The 23,108-nt window shown below is 43.2% G+C and overlaps 2 protein-coding genes across 6 annotated transcripts in view; one reads left to right on the forward strand and one right to left on the reverse strand.

Annotated features, from left to right (window-relative positions):
* Positions 1-23,108, forward strand: part of NDUFAF6 (NADH:ubiquinone oxidoreductase complex assembly factor 6) — a 316,703-nt gene that overhangs the window by 30,773 nt on the left and 262,822 nt on the right. For all 5 annotated transcript variants that reach the window (XR_012220969.1, XR_012220968.1, XR_012220970.1 and 2 more), the window contains exon 6: positions 1,809-1,942. Coding sequence is in view for 2 of the 5 variants with exons in the window: in XM_073550412.1 (XP_073406513.1) it covers positions 1,809-1,942 (134 nt within the window). In the remaining 3 variants the exon portion in view is untranslated. The remainder of the gene's footprint in view (positions 1-1,808; positions 1,943-23,108) is intronic.
* LOC141053232 (uncharacterized) lies at positions 2,506-11,135 on the reverse strand. Its single transcript, XM_073550631.1, has 3 exons — positions 10,858-11,135; positions 9,500-10,364; positions 2,506-2,573 (listed from the first exon to the last, which is right to left on the reverse strand). Exons 2-3 carry the CDS (start codon positions 10,350-10,352, stop codon positions 2,506-2,508), a joined length of 921 nt encoding a protein of 306 aa, XP_073406732.1. The 5' UTR covers positions 10,353-10,364; positions 10,858-11,135.

A 23,108-nucleotide genomic window follows, 5' to 3' on the forward strand; every position in this document is an offset into this window, starting at 1 on the left:
TCATATTGCCCACACCTGTTACTTGCCACAGGTGAGTTTGAAGGAGCATAATATGCTTGAAAGAAAGTTGTTTACCCACAACTTTGGAAAGGTGCCAACTATTTTGGCTGGCCCTTTTTTGGGGTTTTCTGTGAAATTATGTTAAAATTTTTTTTTTTTTTTTAAGTTCCAACACACACAAAAGAAGCAAACCTGTGTAATTGCAATACATTTCTCGGAGAAATACTTAATTTTATGAAACAATTTTAAGGATGCCAACACATCCAAGTTTATATGCTGTATGTAATGTGACTACCTTGGTCCATTAGATATGCAAATTTTATCTTAAAAGAGGAAGAGGACTTGAACTCTAGTGCCACCTATTGGAAGTCAATAGCCTTGCCACATAATTTAGGATAAATGCCAAACCAGAATCTCTATTTGCAGACACTTGTTTTGGGGTGTTTCCACTGCTAAGTGTAAAGCATGAGATCTGAATTTGCTCTATGAGAGGTATCTGGGGTTTAAGGGGTAACGTCTCTACTTGTGGAGAGTGACATCCTAGGGTAAGGAGATTTATAGTCCAAAGAAACATTGCATGGCCTATAAGTCTAATAGTAACATAGCTGGCAAGGCTGAAAAAAGACATTAGTCCATCCAGTTCAACCTATGTTCCATCAGAATAAATCCCCAGATTTACGTCCTTCTAAAGAACCTAATACCTGTAAGATACAATATTGTTAGGCTCCAGGAAGACATCCAGGCCTCTCTTGAACCCCTCGACTGAGTTCGCCATCACCACCTCCTCAGGCAGGGAATCCCAGATTCTCACTGCTCTAACAGTAAAGTATCCTCTTCTATGTTGGTGGAAAAACCTTCTCTCCTCCAGACACAGAGAATGCCCCTTGTGACCATCACCTTCCTTGGTATAAACAGATCCCCGGAGAGATATTTGTATTGTCCCCTTATATACTTATACATGGTTGTTAGGTTGCCCCTCAGTCGCCTTTTTTTCTAGACTAAATAATCCTAATTTTGCTAATCTCTCTGGGTATTGTAGTTCCCTCATCCCCTTTATTAATTTTGTTGCCCTCCTTTGTACCCGCTCTAGTTCCATTATATCCTTCCTGAGCACCGGTGCCCAAAACTGTACACAGTACTCCATGTGCGATCTAACCAGGGATTTGTACAGAGGCAGTATAATGCTCTCATCACGTGTATACAGACCTCTTTTAATGCACCCCATGATCCTGTTTGCCTTGGCAGCCAGTGCCTGGCACTGGCTCCTCCAGGTAAGTTTTTCATTAACTAGGATCCAAAAGTCCTTCTCCATGTCAGATTTACCCAGTGGTTTCCCGTTCAGTGTGTAATGGTGATACTCATTCCTTCTTCTCATGTGTATAACCTTACATTTATCATTGTTAAACTGCATCTGCCACCTTTCAGCCCAAGTTCCCAACTTATCCAGATCCATCTGTAGCAGAATACTATCTTCTCTTGTATTGACTGCCTTACATAGTTTTGTATCATCTGCAAATATCAATATTTTACTCTGTAAACCTTCTACCAGATCGTTAATAAATATGTTGAAGAGAATAGGTCCCAACACCGACCCCTGCTGTACCCCACTGGTCACAGCGACCCAGTTAGAGAATATACCATTTATAACCACCCTTTGCTTTCTATCACTAAGCCAGTTACTTACCCATGTACACACATTTTCCCCCAGACCTTACCCTGACCCTGGCATGTCACTCTCCATGTGGAGAGACGTTATCGCTTAGACCTTAGTCTATTAGATAACGACAATATTTTCTCCCTCTCTGCAGGCGTCCGAGATGTTCACGCAGACCACGCAGCCAGCCACATAGGGAAAGCACAAGGTATCATCACGTGTCTAAGAGCCGTTCCGTTTCACAGCAGCAAGCGTCAGGTGTTCCTCCCTGTCGACATCTGCATTCTGGTACGTGTACACTTCCATTCACACTGTACGCTGTGTGCTCTCGCGCTTTGTCTGGAATGAAAGGTAAAATGATGACTGGCAGTATTTACAGTCCCTTAGTTTGAAAATTGTTTCATTAAAGAACAATGTGCCTGTTTCTCTCTGTTCAGTAGTTATTTTACTTTCTTCCACTTACTTTTTCCCTTACTGTAATGGTCCAGCACATTAGACATTTTCCTCCATTGTTTGTCATGGCAACATCCTTGTATTTCGTCTGGAAAAAAAAGAAAACTCCGCAGACAAAGACAAACATGAGATAATAATCTGTCAATGACTTTAAGGATGACAACTATGTTCATTACTGTCTGTTCTGTCAGGGATTTCTAATCCTCCCCAGGACAGACTGGTTTGTTAACCTTTTTTTGGCCGTGGCCTGGACGCTCCACACTTAAGACCCGGTGTGTCTGAGAACTGTTTAAAATGTTTTTCTTTTATGAACAGAGCTTCCTGCTGATGACACGTAAGGCTATGTGCACATAGAGGGTTTTTTTTTAATGTTTGGGCTCTGAAAAATATTTGAAAAATCACTTTAAAGACTCTTCCTTTTTCATGTCAGATATTCCCTCCACCTTCACTAAAGCCCCAGTTCTAGCTGCCAAAAAATAACCCCAAATCATAATGCTGCCTCCACTATGCTTCACAGTGGGGATGTTGTTTAGTCATGCACAATATTGGCTTTCTACCAGGTCTGTTGGTCATATTTTCCATTTTTTAGTGTTTTTATTACACTTTGGGTTTTATAAACACCTGATGGAAAAAAAATTTGTATGTCTCTTCTTTGAAGCTTCTCCCCTTCTATCTATCTATATAGGACGTGACAGTTGCTACGGATACAATTCTATATCAGTAATGGGAAAGTTTAACTTCACTGACTACAGATTTTACCTCAGAATTTAGAATTTTCATAACGACTGATCAATTTAGGCAGAGAAGGAAGCATTTTTTTCTGATAAGATCTATTGCAAAGTTGCTTATTTTTATGTGTACTATTGACTCATGAAATAAAAATGTAAACATTGGATACTCTTTACGTTAAGTTACTAGAAAAAAAAGTTATGTTCGGCTATTAGCGCCATCCTAGCAGCTCCACATTGGAGATCGTTTTATGTTTTGGCCTGTCATTAGTGCTGTGTTTGTGCGAGGCTGGCTCACGGAGCATTTCAGTAGTTAAGCCAGCCTCTTTCTGTGTTAGGGTCCCATCACACCAAACGATGCACCAGCGATCCCGACAACGATACGACCTTGTCAGGATCGCTGGTGCATCACTACATGATCGCTGGTGAGCTGCCAAACAGGCAGACACACCAGCGATCAGGACAAGTGAGGATGCTGGTATCCAAGGTAGATATCGGGTAACTAAGCGCTGCACTTAGTTACCCGTTGTTTACCTTGGATACCATCTCCCAGCGTCTGCTTAGAGCGCTGGGAGCTCGCTGATCGCTGTTCTCCCGCTGCCACACGCAGCGTGGCCCAGGACATTCCTGCACGATCAGCAATACCCGACTGGGGGGCCGGTCGCTTATGCGTGCCACACACAGCGAGATCGCCGATGCGTCACAAAATCAGCAATCTCGCTATGTGTGACGGGCTCCTTACAGATAAACCATACAACAAGGCCTATAAAAGACTTCGTATTAACTAGACTTCAAACCAAAAAATAAAGGAAGTATGGACCACAATTTCATAACAGACATTCAATTTGGTTAAAACCAACATTTATTTGGTCATGAATAAAATACATATTAAATAAACATGGCAGCTTGATGTGAATACCTGAGTATATAAATATATACTTACCCCCCTATTGAAGAAGCTCACGCGAAACGCGCGTCGGGGAACGTCTGCCACTAACAGGTCAGGTATTCACATCAAGCTGCCATGTTTATTTAATGTGCTGGTTCTTCACTGTGATTATGGGCTTTTCCATACAGAGACATGCTTTACCATGGTTGGAGATGATTGAGTTTAATTAACTCTGAGGCTGTTTATTTGTATACCGCCACCAGGCAATTTATACATAATCACATAAATGATATTTATATCTTATTGCACTTTGCACTTTAAGAAAGAGATATATATATTCCTTTGACAATCAACTCTCAGCCTGTCTATTTTTGCCCTTAAGCAGTTGTCCTGGGTAACTTCAGCTTGCAACCCATATTAAACATATTTTTCTGGCAGTTTCTTTTATTAGTCCTTTTGGAATCAAATGCCAGATATTGATCACAGTATCTGGGGACAATGTTATTAATTTTTATATTTAAGAGTGGTGCACAGGTGTCATAAACATATCGCATGATGTTATTATTAGTGCATATTTTCTGTAGACATATATCCTGTGCACTATAGTAATACTATATAAAATTACATTCTTCCCTGTATTTGTCCATTGTGATACCCTTGTTAGTGGTTATATTGTGCACCGTGTATCTCTATTTTTTGTGATTTATACAATGAGTATGTATTTTATTCATGCCCAAATAAATGTTGGTTTTGTTTGTTTTAATGTTTTATTTATTGAAATCTGCAAGTTACATCCGAAAGAAAGCAATCAACAAAGTAGCTTACAAAATTATTATATAACCTACAAATTCCACTTTTCGGGAGTTAAACAGATGGTTTGAAATATCAATTCATGGCAAAAACTATTGATATATAGAGGTTTAAGGACAACAACAGCCTTAAAGGAACTTCCAGCAGCAGGATTATCTGGGTTCAAATCTGGGTTCTTCCCATCCACACGCCCCTGCTACATCACATATGCCATGATTTCAAACAAAGATGAAGAAGAACAAAAAAGAAGAAAAGAGAAAAAAAAAAACAGTATAGGGAGTAAAGGGACAGGAGGTCAAGTAATTAGAGGGAGAAGTTGGGAGATAGGGGTGGAATATAGGGGAAGTAAGGGGAGGGGGGGGGGAGAGGGGAACACTAGGCAACAAGGGTTTCGTCCACTCTGATAAAGCCGAGCAAGGAGGCCACTATAGCCTTATTAACTTCTACTAATGGATCTGAATCGGGTCCATGGGTGCCATACTCTTTCAAAAGCTGAAAGTGAGCCATTCACCAAGGCAGCCAGTTTGGCTACTTGATATAGCATATCTACCTTCTCTTGCAATTGGGATATAGATGGAGTGGTAGTTGTCTTCCAGTTCATAGGTATCAAAAGTTTCGCTGCTGAAAGAATGTGTTGAGTCAACAGAGCAGTATTCTTATGTCCAGTCGGTGACAGAAAATTTAAGAGCACTATCTCCGGTGTCAATGTAAGCTTTTTGCCCACAATTTCCCCAATATAATCCTCTACTAGGCGCCAGAACTGCAGCAGGGGTGGACAGGACCACCACATATGTAAGTATGTTCCCTCCGAGTCACAGCATCTCCAGCATCTAGTAGAAGACCCCGTCTGCCAATAAGTGTTCTGCTGTGGTGTAATATACCATCTGGCGACTATTTTAAAAGAATTCTCTTGTGCTCTAACGCATTGTGATGGGCCATGAGAAGAATTATAAATGTGTGATATTTGATTTGGGGTAAACTTGTATCCCAAATCCTTTTCCCAATGTGTTATATAGGCTCTTTTGAGGCAACAGTCAGTTATATTTAAAACCTGGTAAATAGACGACATTATCTTTTTGGGTTTATCCTTTGTTGCACAGAGAGTCTCAAATGCAGTCAGTGGGCGGGTAACGTCTGCTCCTAAAAGATACTGTGCCAAGGAGTCTCTTATAGAGCCGAATTGTATAAAGGACAAGTTGGAAAGCCCTGGTTGCTTCTTCAGTTCCTGAAAGGAGGGGAGTGCCCCGTCCGTTAAGAGTTCATCAACCGCTACATTTGCCAGGGAACCGGGTTTGATTAGATCATTGTCTCGGGAATAAGATGCGTGTGGCATTATATCTGCCAACTTGAGTAAGGGGGACAAAGGGGGAACTAGAGTTTTCACCAATCCCTTCCATAATTTTAAGGTAGCTTTGGTGTGTATATTAGGTAAATTTTTGTTTATGTTTTTACAAGGATATGCCAAAAGGATGGATCTCAGGGGATAAGGTGCTAGTGCTTCCTCCACCTCAATCCACTGCTTATTGTTAGGAGACCGCAACAGGTCTACCACTCTGGTAAGCATTGTCGCTTGGTAGTACCTTACTATGTCTGGTGCACCCATCCCACCCCTCGATTTGTTTAATGTTAATGTCCTGTATGCTAATCGGGGCTTTTGCTTTTTCCAAACATATCTGCGGAATAATGTATTAATTTTAAGAAGATACGATTTGGGGATGGTTATAGGGAGCATTTGGAAGATATATATGAACTTGGGTAAGATTAGGCTCTTCAGTAAATTTTTCCTTCCCATCCACGACACATACGAGTCCCTCCATGATTTCATGATGGTTTCTACTGAGGCAATTAGGGGGGGAATATTCTGTTGAAAAAGGTCTCTATCCGATCTTCCTATCTTTACACCTAAATATTTGATATATTGTTTTGGCCAGGTGAATGGGTATGTACTTTTTAGTTTAACTAAGGTATTCGGGGATATATGTATGTCTAGCGCTTCCGACTTAGACATATTTACTTTAAAATTGGAAATTTTGCTATATTGATCTATGAGATCCATCAATGTTGGGAGTCCCAGCAAAGGATTAGTCATCAAGACTAAGAGATCGTCCGCAAATGCCGCTATTTTATAGTGTGTCTTATTGATACGAATACCCTCTATTCCCTCATGTATTTGTATGGCCTTTAAGAGAGGTTCCATTGCTAGCACAAATAACAACGGGGATAGGGGACAGCCCTGTCTTGTTCCGTTCTTTATAGTAAATGCATCTGTTGTAAAATCGTTAATCCTAATATGTGCCTTGGGCTTATCGTACATTGCCATTACGGCTGCTATAAACGCTTCGGGTATCTCAAACTTGATCAGCACTTCCCGTAGGTATACCCAGTCCACCCTGTCAAAGGCCTTCTCTGCATCTGTTCCAAGAAGCATCAATGGGAGTTTACGATTTTTTGCGTATTGAAGAAGGTGTAATACTTTGTGGACATTATCCCTTCCCTCCCTTCCACCCACAAACCCGGTCTGATTTAAGGAAATCAAATTTGGCAATGACTTGGCCATTCTTTTTGCCATCAGCCCTGCTAGGATTTTTAGGTCCACATTAAGGAGAGAGATTGGCCTATAGCTACTACATTGTTCAGGATCCTTCCCCTCTTTGTGTATTAGGGATATTCTGGCTGTAAGCATTTGGTTTGGCAATGGGTGGCCTTGTAAAACTGCGTTGAAAACGTTCAATAAATGTGGGAGTAGGAGGCCAGAGAAGGATTTATAGTAAAGTGCTGAGAATCCATCTGGACCGGGCGCTTTCCCCTTCGGGCACTTTGACAGGGCGGACTGCAACTCCCCTAGTGAAAAAGGTCTAGTGAGATATTGTTTTTGGGAATCAGACAAGACAGGCAGATCTAAAGTGCTTAGGAAGGACCTAGTGTCCATGCTTCTTTTAAGTGCGGAATCGGCGTTATCTTCCGGACGGAGATTATATAATTTCTTATAGTAGTCAAGGAATGCCCGCTCCATGTGCTCAGGAGTTTGCGAGCTTAACCCTTGTTCATTCTTGATTGAGTTAATCAGCGTACGTGACTGCCGCTTCCTTAGTTGTGATAACATTAATTTGGATGCTTTGTCTCCATGGACGTACATTCTGTTTTTCCATGTTGCATAGAGCTTAAGCAGATCTCGAGTTTAATATGTCTTTAAGTTGCTGTCTTTTTTGTTGCAGCTTCTCTAAGCTATGTTGATCTATTTTATGTTTATGTGTAAGCTCCAGCTGTGATATACTATCATAAAGATCCTGGATTTCTTTTTGTTGAAGTTTATTTAGAAAGGAAGTGATAGATATCAACTCCCCTCTGACAACTGACTTATGTGCTTCCCATAGTATCTGTGAGGAAATTTCTGGTGAAGCATTTTGCTCAAAATATTGGGAAAGCACTTTGTTTATACGTGTCTGTACCTCGGTACTTCCAAGTACTGACTCATTGAGCCGCCATACTCTATGTCGGGGAAAGGCTTTAGATAATGAGAATTTTAACAAAACCGAAGAGTGATCGGAATAAATATTCGGGATTATTTTCGCCTGTTGTATATTGGCAAGCATTTTACTGGATATAAAAATATAGTCTAAACGGTGGTAAGATTTATGAGGGTGGGAGTAGAAGGTGTAGTCTCGGTCAGAGGGGTTTAGATATCTCCATGTGTCAATCAATTGTAGAGATCCCAATTGTGACTTTATTCTGTATAGATCTTTAGGTGAGAGCGAACTTTTCTGTTTGGTCGTGTCTAGCAAAGGCTCTAATGCAACATTCAAGTCCCCACCCACTATCAATGCACCCTCTCTAAAGCCATCAATTTTTCTCAGTGTTGAGAGTACCCATCTCAATAGTTTTTTATTTGGTGCGTATAAACTGCACAATGTTACAAGGGCACCGTTTAGTAGACCTTTAACAAAGATGTAACGACCCTGAGGGTCCGCCATAGTTTCTCTTAGCTGGAAGGGCACTCCCCTTGCCACTGCTATTGACACTCCTCTGGAACCGGATTGGGTGGTTGTCGCATGAAACCATTTATCATATATCGAGCTTTCAAAGGAGGGCAATTTATCCGGTTTGAAGTGCGTTTCCTGAATAAGCAATACTGCTGCCTGCTGTTTTTTGAATAGCTGTAATGTGTGGCGTCTAGTGTTTGGAGAATTCAGCCCATGTGCGTTAAAAGAGATGAATGTGTGTACCTTATCCGAATCCATCATGTTTCTGTACACAGCAGCATCCTTGCAGCTCACGACGGAGACGAATCCCTGTGCCTATGGGAGTGGGGAGGGGGTCTAGGACAAGTAGACCAGACGAAAGAAAGAAAAGGGTAGAGAAAACAAAAAGGTGAAGAGGGGGAGAACACAATATTAACATTATCCATGTTATTATGTTGCACAATATCATTGACCAATATGCCAACGTACCATAGTTACCTACTAACATTGTTTCATAGAGTGCCAGCTTGAGGAAAATTCCAATCAACCTTATAAACTAAATATGAAATATGAAATGCTCCATTCTAGGAGAATGCCCAGTTTGGGCTGTAACTAGATCTAGGTTGAAACCTTACAACGAATTATTGGATGGATGTGGCAGCAGTGCTTACCCATATTTGGAAAAGCACGCCAACCCCATCAGATTTGCTTCAACCATACTCAATACCCCAACTGGGGTAGACACCAAGAAAACTTAACTGCAAAATCTGGGTCTAACCCAAAGATCAAGTATTGTCTCTGGAGTCCTTAGGAAGCGAGGTCTTTGTCAGCTTCCTTTTCAGCCTTTGTGATTTTGGCGTCAGGGCTATCTGCCACGCCGGGTCATCTGGTAGCGGGTGCAATAGGGTCGCCGAATGGAAGGACTCCAGGTCCGGGTAGGCCTCCAGCTCAATCCCCAAGGATTCACATGCCTCTTTGATGTCTTGTGATGTTCTTGCTGAGATACCTTTGTCTCCATTTGTGATATGTACTCCAAATGGGAACAACCATCTAAAACGGATGCCTTTTTTTATCAATGCTTCAGTGAACGGTTTCAAGATCCTCCGCTTCCTGAGAGTGCTAGCCGATAAATCCTGGAAAAGTTTAATTTGTGAGCCTTCATACGAGATCTCCTGCGCCTCCCGCGCTCTGCGAAGAACTAAGTCTTTTGCTCGATAATCGAGGAAGCGACAGATCACATCTCGTGGAGTTTCCCCTTGAGAAGGCCTCGGACGCAATGCTCTGTGTACTCTCACCAGTTCGATTTCCTGTGGATCTGATTCATTAAGTAGATCTTTGAATATCTCTTGTGTTGCTTTCCATAACGCCTCAAAGGCCACCGTTTCAGAAAGGCCTTTAACTCTTATGTTGTTACGACGTTCTCTGTTTTCATGATCTTCTAGCACCGTGTGAATTGTATGTAGTTGGAGTTCATGGACTTTTAAAGAGTCTAGTACAGCGTTCGAACTTTGTGTCATGGCAACTTGCGAATTTTCCAATGTCTCAAGTCTGTGGCCTTGAAGTTTTAGGTCGTGTTTTATCTCTGCAAGTTCTTGTCCTATTGGCTCAAGAGCTTTAGACAATATACGTTTGATGAACGAACGAGTGACTAAGGCCTCTCTCGCTGTGCTGCCCGTGTCAGAGTCACTCTCCGGTTCAGAATCTGAATCTTCTAATGAGGTCAAATCACGAAGCTTGGGTGGTTTAAGAGAATCTGACGGAACCGTTTGTTTTTTAAGAAAGTCATCCATGTCTGTTTGCGTAGTGGACTTTGTAGGTTTGGGCATGCTCTTTTGCGTTTTTACGCTGGATCTCCCCATTTTTGCAGTTATCTAAAGCAGAGAAGAATAGAGCAGTTTGAAGATTAGAATTCCTCTCGCTGGCTATGAATTTAGCTAATGTTCCATTTTATGCCCAATCTTATAAGTGATAAACAATGGAAAGAGATGTCGTTCTGGCTCTGGTCACTAGATGGCAGTCTATAACCACTTTCTGCTGGTTTTCTAGAGAATCCTCTCTTATATCCGTTCAGCTAGGTATAACATGGGTTAATTAGATAGCAGATAAGGGGGGAGGAAAGGTGTAGGGACAGCACTGGTGGGGGGGGGAGCGCTTAATACAGATCTAAGGCTCCTTATATTACTCCCTTCACTCCTCGCACCCCTCGGGTCAGACAGTCTCAGGCCCTCACTTGATTAATTGATTATCTCCTTTATTGCTACGGAGTTAGGGAGAATGGCCATGCTCTCCTGATCCTCTGTCCCCTGAATCAGACCCCCCTGCTCAAGACACTCCGTCACCTTGCTTCTGTTATTTCAGCGTTACCTCAGCTCCCGGAGACGCTTGAATCCCTCAGATCTCTCTCACTGATTGCAGAGAGGGGAGGAGGCTGAAGCGTGCCGCTGCACGTCTATTCTAGGTCCCGGGCCGCGTGTCTTCTGCAAGCCCGACGGGACTATTTTCAATGCTGCGGCGTGATACACACTCTCTGTAGCCGTCCCCCAGCTATGAGAACAGTAGCGATTTTGTGTGTCCTGGTCTGGGGATTTCGCAATGGTACCTTATCTGCAGGGGAGGGTTAGCTCCGGGGTCTCTCTTATCTGACAGCCTTAGGTCAGGGGTGAAGTCTTCTGCTCGAGGCGATGGTGCTGTTAGCAGTATATCCTTCCGCCACTCCGGCAATCTCCCGCCTGCAGGGCCTCAGTTAGATGAATCCCTTCTTTATCCCGAACGTGACTCGCCACCCAGGGTCTATGCGATCCAGTGGGGTCCTGGTTTGGGTTGTAATGCGGGGATGGTATAAAAAGAAGGCTCTGGTGATATTAGAGCCCCTTTTGGTGCATTTGTCCGGGAGCTCAGGTTTCCTGCTTCTTGCTCCACCAACGTTCAGGCTCCGCCCCCCATAAATGTTGGTTTTAACCAAATTGAATGTCCTTACAGATAAGGCCTAGGAAGAGAAGCCGGCTGTTTTCCTAACAAACAGGCAATCCCTGTATGTGTTGCAGCTGTCGAGACATGCAGTTGCGGCAACTCGACCATAGGATTCAAGCACGGCGAAGATACTATGTTAGCACCTGAGCATGCTGAGATAACACCTTAACACTATCAAGAATGGCTTAGTTCTATATACCGTATATACTCGTGTATAAGCTGAGTTTTTCAGCACATTTTTTTTTAATGCTGAAAATGCCCCCCTCGGTTTATACACGAGTCACGGTCCCAGAAAGCCGGAGGAGGAGGCGGAGCTGCGGGTCACAGAGCCAGGAGCCGGCAGGGAAGGGGGAGCTGCGGGTCACAGAGCCAGAAGCCGGCAGGGAAGGGGGAGCAGCGGGTCACAGAGCCAGAAGCCGGCAGGGAAGGGGGAGCAGCGGGTCACAGAGCCAGGAGCCGGCAGGGAAGGGGGAGCAACGGGTCACAGAGCCAGAAGCCGGCGGATAAGGGGGAGAGGCGGAGCAGTGGGTCACAGAGCCAGGAGCCTGTGGGCGAGCGGTGGAGCAGCGGGTCACAGCCAGGAGCAGGTGGCTGTGGCTAAAGCCTGTGCCGCTGCAGTAATAGCGCACATTGCCAGCCGCAGCGGCCGGCTTCCAGCACACATACTCACCTGCCTGCACGCCCTCTCTGGCACTGTATCTCATTCCCGCCGCCGGCGCCAGCAGCTCTTCCGGCCGAGCGATCACGTGGCCCCGCTCATTAAGTTAGTGAATATTCATGCCTCTCCACTCCCATAGGCGTGGAGAGCATATTCATTAACATAATGAGCGGGGCCATGTGATCGCTCGGCCGGAAGAGCTGCTGGCGCTGGAACGAGATGCAGTGCCATCGAGGGCACACAAGCAAGGTAAATAGGATGTTTTTGTTTTGTTTTTTTTAAACAGGAATCATACATAGGGATAAGGGGATAAGGAGCCATGCATACCAGAAGAGAGACTGGGGAGCCAGGCGGACCATGACAGGGACTGAGGAGCCATGCATACAATGACAGGGACTGGGAGCCATACATAAAATGACAGGGACTGGGGAGCCATGCATACCGTGACAGGGACTGGGGAGCCATGTATACCGTGACAGGGACTGAGAGCCATACATACAATGACAGGGACTGGGAGCCATACATACAGTGACAGGGACTGGGGAGCCATACATACCATGACAGGGACTGGGGAGGTATGCATACCATGACAGGGACTGGGAGCCATACATACCGTGACAGGGACTGGGGAGCCATACATACAGTGACAGGGACTGGGGAGCCATACATACAGTGACAGGGACTGGGGAGCCATACATACAGTGACAGGGACTGGGGAGCCATACATACAGTGACAGGGACTGGGGAGCCATGCATACCGTGACAGGGACTGGGGAGCCATGTATACCGTGACAGGGACTGGGAGCCATACATACCATGACAGGGACTGGGAGCCATACATACAGTGACAGGGACGGGGGAGCCATGCATACAGTGACAGGGACTGGGAGCCATGCATACAATGACAGGTACGGGGGAGCCATACATAAAATGACAGGGACTGGGAGCCATACATAAAATGACATGGATGGGGGAGCCATGCATACCGTGACAGGGACTGGGGAGCCATACATACAATGACAGGGACGGGGGAGACATGCATACAGGGACTGGGAGCCATACATACCATGACAGGGACTGGGAGCCATACATAAAATGACAGGGATGGGGGAGCCATACATAAAATGACAGGGATGGGGGAGCCATACATAAAATGACATGGATGGGGGAGCCATGTATACCGTGACAGGGACTGGGGAGCCATACATACAATGACAGGGACTGGGAGCCATACATACAATGACAGGGACGGGGGAGACATGCATACAGGGACTGGGAGCCATACATACCATGACAGGGACTGGGAGCCATACATAAAATGACAGGGATGGGGGAGCCATACATAAAATGACAGGGATGGGGGAGCCATGCATACCGTGACAGGGACTGGGGAGCCATACATAAAATGACAGGGACTGGGGAGCCATGCATACCGTGACAGGGACGGGGGAGCCATGCATACCGTGACAGGGACTGGGGAGCCATACATACCATGACAGGGACTGGGAGCCATACATAAAATGACAGGGACTGGGGAGCCATGCATACCGTGACAGGGACTGGGGAGCCATGTATACCGTGACAGGGACTGGGAGCCATACATACAATGACAGGGACTGGGAGCCATACATACAGTGACAGGGACTGGGGAGCCATACATACCATGACAGGGACTGGGGAGGTATGCATACCATGACAGGGACTGGGAGCCATACATACAGTGACAGGGACTGGGGAGCCATGCATACCGTGACAGGGACTGGGGAGCCATACATACAGTGACAGGGACTGGGGAGCCATACATACAGTGACAGGGACTGGGGAGCCATACATACAGTGACAGGGACTGGGGAGCCATACATACAGTGACAGGGACTGGGGAGCCATGCATACCGTGACAGGGACTGGGGAGCCATGTATACCGTGACAGGGACTGGGAGCCATACATACCATGACAGGGACTGGGAGCCATACATACAGTGACAGGGACGGGGGAGCCATGCATACAGTGACAGGGACTGGGAGCCATGCATACAATGACAGGTACGGGGGAGCCATACATAAAATGACAGGGACTGGGAGCCATACATAAAATGACATGGATGGGGGAGCCATGCATACCGTGACAGGGACTGGGGAGCCATACATACAATGACAGGGACGGGGGAGACATGCATACAGGGACTGGGAGCCATACATACCATGACAGGGACTGGGAGCCATACATAAAATGACAGGGATGGGGGAGCCATACATAAAATGACAGGGATGGGGGAGCCATACATAAAATGACATGGATGGGGGAGCCATGTATACCGTGACAGGGACTGGGGAGCCATACATACAATGACAGGGACTGGGAGCCATACATACAATGACAGGGACGGGGGAGACATGCATACAGGGACTGGGAGCCATACATACCATGACAGGGACTGGGAGCCATACATAAAATGACAGGGATGGGGGAGCCATACATAAAATGACAGGGATGGGGGAGCCATGCATACCGTGACAGGGACTGGGGAGCCATACATAAAATGACAGGGACTGGGGAGCCATGCATACCGTGACAGGGACGGGGGAGCCATGCATACCGTGACAGGGACTGGGGAGCCATACATACAATGACAGGGACTGGGAGCCATGCATACCACATAGGGATGAGGGGACAATGCATATCCAGCTTATACTCGTTTCAATAAGCTTACCCAGTTTTTCATGGCAAAAGTAGGTGCCTCGGCTTATACTCGAGTATATACGTTAACCGTCTGGCTACGAGCCGGTCGTCACAGAATAGTTCTCGGTGATGGTGCACGCAGACAGCTGTAAAGAACAGCGCCGTATGTCTTCATTATATGAATGGTCCAATTTGTCATCTAGTCAGTATTGGGCACTCCCCAATTTCTTCAGAATGGACAACTCTGCATAATAAAATCTGTGCATCATCAAGTATAGCAGGAGAATCCCGCTACTGGATGAACGAGATCATTAGAAAATAAGACAAGTGATCAAGCCATATATGTACCGTAAGCCTGCAAAATAATCAATTTTCAAAATTGCATCATTTGTTTATTTGAAGTTGTATTTTTCAAGATCCTTTACAAAAAAAAGGATTTATCACGTTAAAAAACCTCAAATGCCCCCGTAGATATTGGATGAGAGTAAATGTCAACATAACTCCTTATAAAGATCCATGCACAATCATATAGATGCACTCAATACATGAAAAATTAACAATGGGTCTCAATTGGGATAATCCCAAAGGGGCCAAAAAACGTGCAATAGAACTCCAAAAAATAAAATAACAAATTTATCCATGAAATAGATTTAAATAAAGAAAAGACAAGAAAAGTAACACTAAGCAACAGTTCCTCATAAAAGTTAACGCACAGTGGTGTCAGTATTAAATAGTATATAACAAATAATTATTAGAGGTAAGTAAGGGAGATTCAAAAATACAGGTACAGCCAACAAAATTAGAATATCTTCAAAAAGTTAATTTATTTCAGTTCTTCAATCCAGAAAGTGAAACTCATATACAGTTGTGGCCAAAAGTATTGACACCCCTGCAATTCTGTCAGATAATACTCAGTTTCTTCCTGAAAATGATTGCAAACACACATTCTTTGGTATTATTATCTTCATTTAATTTGTCTTAAATGAAAAAACACAAAAGAGAATGAAGCAAATAGCAAAACATTGATCATTTCACACAAAACTCCAAAAATGGGCCAGACAAAAGTATTGGCACCCTCAGCCTAATACTTGGTTGCACAACCTTTAGCCAAAATAACTGCGACCAACCGCTTCCGGTAACCATCAATGAGTTTCTTACAATGCTCTGCTGGAATTTTAGACCATTCTTCTTTGGCAAACTGCTCCAGGTCCCTGATATTTGAAGGGTGCCTTCTCCAAACTGCCATTTTTAGATCTCTCCACAGGGGTTCTATGGGATTCAGGTCTGGACTCATTGCTGGCCACCTTAGATGTCTCCAGTGCTTTCTCTCAAACCATTTTCTAGTGCTTTTTGAAGTGTGTTTTGGGTCATTGTCCTGCTGGAAGACCCATGACCTCTGAGGGAGACCCAGCTTTCTCACACTGGGCCCTACATTATGCTGCAAAATTTGTTGGTAGTCTTCAGACTTCATAATGCCATGCACACGGTCAAGCAGTCCAGTGCCAGAGGCAGCAGAGCAACCCCAAAACATCAGGGAACCTCCGCCATGTTTGACTTTAGGGACCATGTTCTTTTCTTTGAATGCCTCTTTTTTTTTTTCTCCTGTAAACTGTATGTTGATGCCTTTGCCCAAAAAGCTCTACTTTTGTCTCATCTGACCAGAGAACATTCTTCCAAAACGTTTTAGGCTTTTTCAGGTAAGTTTTGGCAAACTCCAGCCTAGCTTTTTTATGTCTCTGGGTAAGAAGTGGGGTCTTCCTGGGTCTCCTACCATACAGTCCCTTTTCATTCAGACGCCGACGGATAGTACGGGTTGACACTGTTGTACCCTCGGACTGCAGGGCAGCTTGAACTTGTTTGGATGTTAGTTGAGGTTCTTTATCCAACATCCGCACAATCTTGCGTTGAAATCTCTTGTCAATTTTTCTTTTCCGTCCACATCTAGGGAGGTTAGCCACAGTGCCATGTGCTTTAAACTTCTTGATGACACTGCGCACGGTAGACACAGGAACATTCAGGTCTTTGGAAATGGACTTGTAGCCTTGAGATTGCTCATGCTTCCTCACAATTTGGTTTCTCAAGTCCTCAGACAGTCCTTTGGTCTTCTTTCTTTTCTCCATGCTCAATGTGGTACACACAAGGACACAGGACAGAGGTTGAGTCAACTTTAATCCATGTCAACTGGCTGCAAGTTATTGCCAACACCTGTTAGGTGCCACAGTTAAGTTACAGGTGCTGTTAATTACACAAATTAGAGAAGCATCACATGATTTTTCGAACAGTGCCAATACTTTTGTCCACCCTCTTTTTTTATGTTTGGTGTGGAATTATATCCAATTTGGCTTTAGGACAATTCTTTTTGTGTTTTTTCATTTAAGACAAATTAAATGAAGATAATAATAACAAAGAATTTGTGTTTGCAATAATTTTCAGGAAGAAACTGATTATTATCTGACAGAATTGCAGGGGTGTCAATACTTTTGGCCACAACTGTATTATATAGAGTCATTACAGAGTGATCTATTTCAAGTGTTTATTTCTGATAATGTTGATGATTATGGCTTACAGCCAATGAAGACTCAAAAGTCATTATATCTCAGTAAATTAGAATACTTTATAACACCAGCTTGAAAAATTATTTTGAAATCCGAAATGTTGGCCTAATGAGATGTATGTTCAGTAAATGCACTCAATACTTGGTCGGGAATCCTTTTGCATCAATTACTGCATCAGTGCGGCGTGACATGGAGGCGATCAGGCTGTGGCACTGCTGAGGGGTTATGGAAGCCCAGGTTGCTTTGACAGCAGCCTTCAGCACATCTGCATTGTTGGGTCTGGTGTCTCTCATCTTCCTCTTGACAATACCCCATAGATTCTCTATGGGGTTAAGGTCAGGCGAGTTTTCTGGCCAATCAAGCACAGTGATACTGTTGTTTTTACACCAGGTATTGGTACTTTTGGCAGTGTGGACAGGTGCCAAGTCCGGCTGGAGAATGAAATTTCCATCTCCAAAAAGCTTGTCGGCAGAGGGAAGCATGAAGTGCTCTAAAATTTACTGGTAGACGGCTGCGCTGACTTTGGTCTTGATAAAACACAGTGGACCTACACCAGCAGATGACATGGAAGAGTGGAGAGGCCACAATCCAAGCTGCTTGAGGTCTAGTGTGAGGTCTCCACAATCAGTGATAAACTATCAGTCTCCACTCTTCCTCCAGACTCTGGGACCTTGATTTCCAAGGTCTAGTGTGAATTTTCCACAATCAGTGATGGTTTGGGGAGCCATGTCATCTGCTGGTGTAGGTCCACTGTGTTTTATCAAGACCAAAGTCAGCGCAGCCGTCTACCAGTAAATTTTAGAGCACTTCATGCTTCCCTCTGCCAACAAGCTTTTTGGAGATGGAAATTTCATTCTCCAGCAGGACTTGGCACCTGTCCACACTGCCAAAAGTACCAATACCTGGTGTAAAAACAACAGTATCACTGTGCTTGATTGGCCAGAAAACTCACCTGACCTTAACCCCATAGAGAATCTATGGGGTATTGTCAAGAGGAAGATGAGAGACACCAGACCCAACAATGCAGATGTGCTGAAGGCTGCTGTCAAAGCAACCTGGGCTTCCATAACCCCTCAGCAGTGCCACAGGCTGATCGCCTCCATGCCACCCCGCATTGATGCTGTAATTGATGCCAAAGGAGACCCGACCAAGCATTGAGTGCATTTCCTGAACATATATTTCAGTAGGCCAACATTTTGGATTTTAAAATAATTTTTTCAAGCTGGTGTTATAAAGTATTCTAATTTACTGAGATAATGACTTTTGAGTCTTCATTGGCTGTAAGCCATAATCATCAACATTAACAGAAATAAACACGTGAAATAGATCACTCTGTAATGACTCTATATTATGAGTTTCACTTTTTTTATTGAAGAACTGAAATTTACTTTTTGATTATGTTCTAATGTTGTAAGATGCACCTGGGAATTGTCTCCTGTAGACTCTGTTGGCTTCATAGTCCGTTAAATCCCGTTTTAACCTTTGTTGTGCTGATCTCTTTTTCCCAATTTTCTATGTCCTTATCTAAATCTTATCTAAATCTTGATAAAATTTACAGATATCCAATTCCTAGTCCATAGACTTTTGCATAGACTCAGTTTTTCAGAATCCATAGTTGTAGGAGACATACAATTGTTGCCAATAATTATTTGTATAAATGACAGCAAACAATTTGTTGCTGCTTCCTCCCATTTTTGGCTGAGGAGATCATCCTCTATGGGTAAGGTGGGATGAGTTTGAATTCTTAAACCCCTCACTCCCAACCTCCCACTTACCTTTCATACACACCCCCTGAGGAAGCAGGGTGAAACGTGCGTTGGTGCTCAGCCTACGTGGGTCAGCAAAACTGTAAAGTAAGGTTTTTCTTTTATCTTCATCCTCCGTTCTAATTCATTGCTTACTATTGTCACTTTATGAGATATTGCCCGTCTTTAATATTCACAGGATGTATGCACTTGCACTTTATTTTGACTTCTTCACATGCTTGAATTAATTAGGAAGTCTTTTAAGGCAATTTATTCATTTTTACCATTAGTATGTATATTTAATTATTATAATATAATAAGCTTCCCGGGTCCAGAATGAAACCAAATGGGTTGAGCCAAATCAGAATCAGATGAGTGCCTTTCCCTGCTGGAAGCACAGCATCGCGTGGAAAAAAAAAGGGAAGGTGATGGCAATTTGGTATATACTGTTTAATACTGACACCACTGTGCATTAACTTTTATGAGGTACTATTGCTTAGTATTATTTTTCTTGTTGATTTTATGTATTTTAATCTATTCTTTAAAATAAAATTGTGATTTTATTTATTGGAGCTGTATTGCACTTTTTTGGCTCCTTTGGGATTTTCCCATTGTTGATTGGATGAAAGTTGTCCAAACCCAACTCTTTTAGTGTGATCGGCAAAGCATCTAGCATGTATTTGGGCCTCCCAGCTTGTCGCCTTTCAGGTTGTGTCAGTGGACATTGGGCAGTCGGAATTCAACCATCCGATCTATTTGTTCACCTTGGGGATAAGCCACTGTCAGAGGAGTCTGGCAACGACTCGTAAGGAACATAAGAGCGCTTGGCCGAGTCTAGAGTTCCTATGTATGAGGGAGTCGGGAGAGAGGACTATGAGCCAGGCAATAGTTTGGCCGACAGCTATTTAATGTGTTTGGCCGGCTAAATGCTCTCCTTCCATTGAATCTGGAACTAATATCAACATGAGCATTTCAGCTGGAATAACAAACCTATCGATTTTTCTTTCTTCTAATTGGTTTCACAAATAGCGAGAACTAAATGATAGTGTTATTGATGGAAAAATGGCCGAACCATAAGATGAAATCGCAAGTGACTTTTAAATCAAAGCCCTTCACGTGAAATCAATAGTCTGCTGCATCGAGGCCTTCTTTGTATTGAGACATTTTTACTTTATCTGACATCGGATCACAAGTGGCCGGTGTGGTGAGATTTGCCTCCTTTTGTAGTCACCAGTGAAATAATCATTGACATGTCTTTAATATAAAATATTACCTACCGTACCTTTTTCCTCATAGATCGTAAGCTTGCGAGCAGGGCCCTCATTCCTCTTGGTATCTGTTATGACCTATGTGATTATTGTTATGCTGTAATGTCTATTGTCTGTACAAGTCCCCTCTATAATGTAAAGCGCTGCAGAATATGTCAGCGCCATAGAAATAAAATTTATTATTATTATTATAAAATATAAAAGTCACAACCTGATGGTTATACACAGTGCTCAACATTAGTACACAGACACTGACGTTGCTTGCATTTGTAGTTAGCCCGTCTTCCTTAGAAAAGATGTTCTTCAGCAGTTTTAGTAAGTGTTATACATTGCACTATGACCAACCTACTAGAGAACATGAAAGTTGTAGGGGTTCACGGTCTCAAGTAGACACTACAGTTCACACAGTCACAGGTTTGTGCCCAGTGTCAGGTTTATTAAACTCCATAAACGTTCCCAAATGAAAAACAGCCTTTTTACGGCACAAACATACAACAGCAGAGTCTCACCCAGTTAGCAATACATGTCCTACTCTAGGATCAATGTGATCACCATTACTGGTTACTCTCCAGCTCCAACACGTCACACCCACCTGAGCCAAGCCAGCCGCCTTTTATAGGACTTACAAGCCCTGGACTGGAATATATGTGAGCGAGTTTTCCCACCCAAGCTCTTTTGGTTGCTCCTAAATCCCTGATTCAAACTCTGGTCCTCTAAAAATTCTCTCAGTAACCTATTGTTCCCGGAGCACACTCTTCCAGGACTTGCATCATCAAGGGCAGGCACCTCAGTGACACATACCCGCCATCCTGGACTTTGACTTCTGCTTTTCTGCAAAACATAAATTCTGCTGACTTCCTTTAAGAAAAGGATGAAGGTGTTTCATACCAATCAATAAATGTTAAACAAAAACCTCTCCTGCAGTGTATAGGAGTCTGTAAAGGAAGCCCTGGCATTACCTTTTATTGAGAATTGTATGGTTTGAAGTCTCAACGTGATATTTTATTGGCTTGAACCCTATGAATATCCACTTTAGGTTACAGTCACACATTTGTTTGAATCTGCAAAATGGATGAAAATAGAACATGTGTTGAGTCTCACCGACCGGAGACATGGGTCCATTTTTAAAACTGAAGTGTGTATGGTAATCCGTGAAACTCCATGGGTCAATGTGCTGTATAAGAAAAAAATGTGTATTATCTTTTTGCAGACAACCATTAAGTGGAGGATTTCACCCTTAAACTGTTTTTGTGCACATGTAGCTCTTATAAAGACAAGTCCAGCAATACCTTTACATGGTAGGTCTGTTCCTCCTTTAGCCAGTGTTCGAATTGACATGCAAATGAGGCTGAAAGACTATTTCTATAGCTGAATCCTCTGTCACTCCAGCTCTATTCCCCGCCCAGCGTCACCTTCTTCTGTTTGAATGACCACCTCTATGCTGTGTGAGTAAGGAGGAAGTGCTGGGCGGGGAATAGAGCTGGAGTGACAGAGGCTTAAGATTTAGAGCAGTCTTTCAGCCTCATCTGTATATCACTTTAAACACTGACTTTGCAGTAAGGGAGATGTGAACTTCACATGTAAAGGTTTTGCTACACTTTTTCCTTAAAAGAACTACATACACATATAAACAGTTTGGAGGGTGAAATCATTCTGACGGATTCCTTTTAGTGTCACAGCCATTTTCTAAAACCATCTATATTAATACCAGGCCCCAGATCAGATGCCTAAATAAATTATGTACTACAAGCCTCTAAATATTATTATTATTAATGATGGACACCAGACCAGACCCCTCACTTTCTTAACCTAGTAATGTATCCCCTATCCATTGAAGAGGAATATGCAGTGGCTTGTCTTATGTGGAAGGTAGGCGCGTATACTCATGTGTTGTCTATGGGACGGCTGGAAATAGAGGAGCGCTGTACTTGGCTTTCTCTAGCAGTCCCATGGACGCTGAATGGAGCCCAGGTTAGACAGGAACAGCTCCACTACATTCAAGACAGGGCCTCTGCAGTTGACCTCTCTTGGGGTTTCGGTGCCAAAATGTCAGGATCGCTGAGTCCCAGTAATTCAGTGAGTTCCTGATGCTACAAAACCTGTTTAACTCAAAGTCCAGATCAGACAGAAAGGGCCGACTCAAGACAAAATTTCAGTTTGGCATGCAAAAAAAAAAATATTGCCTCTTAAAGCCCTATCGATTTAAAAAGTAAAAAAAAAAAAAAGGGTAAGGGTGTCAGAAAATAGCGACACAAACCAAATATTTTTATTGCACAAAAGTATTTATTGTGACCTGCAGAATAAAGTCAAATTGACAAAAAATACAAATTATAACATTGAAAAGTGATATTAAAAAAAAAAAAAAAAAATCAATGTTCTTGTGGTCCAAAACTGTGTGTACTAATGGTATGCTACTCATATGGAAGTTTCTCCTAAATAGTTCTGTCTCAAATCATGCAGATAATCCTGTGCGATTCAGATATTTCCCTGCAAATTTAAAAAAAAACAACAACAAAAAAAACCCTACCGTAAAAACAGAGAACAACATGGAAATGAAAAATTTTCACCCAGTTTGCTACTCATTATTCACAATACATTTTTTTTTTTTTAATGTGGATTTTGGAGTAAATTCTATCTCAAATTTTTTCAGCCTGGATTTTTTATATATGAACATACCCAAACTTTGAGGATTCTCCAGATGAAAATCTTGACAGAAAATTTTCTGACATGTGCAGAGAT

Source organism: Dendrobates tinctorius, unplaced genomic scaffold (genome assembly GCF_039654945.1).
Source record: "Dendrobates tinctorius isolate UK_male_01 unplaced genomic scaffold, ASM3965494v1 ptg000165l, whole genome shotgun sequence".
Taxonomy (NCBI): domain Eukaryota; kingdom Metazoa; phylum Chordata; class Amphibia; order Anura; family Dendrobatidae; genus Dendrobates; species Dendrobates tinctorius.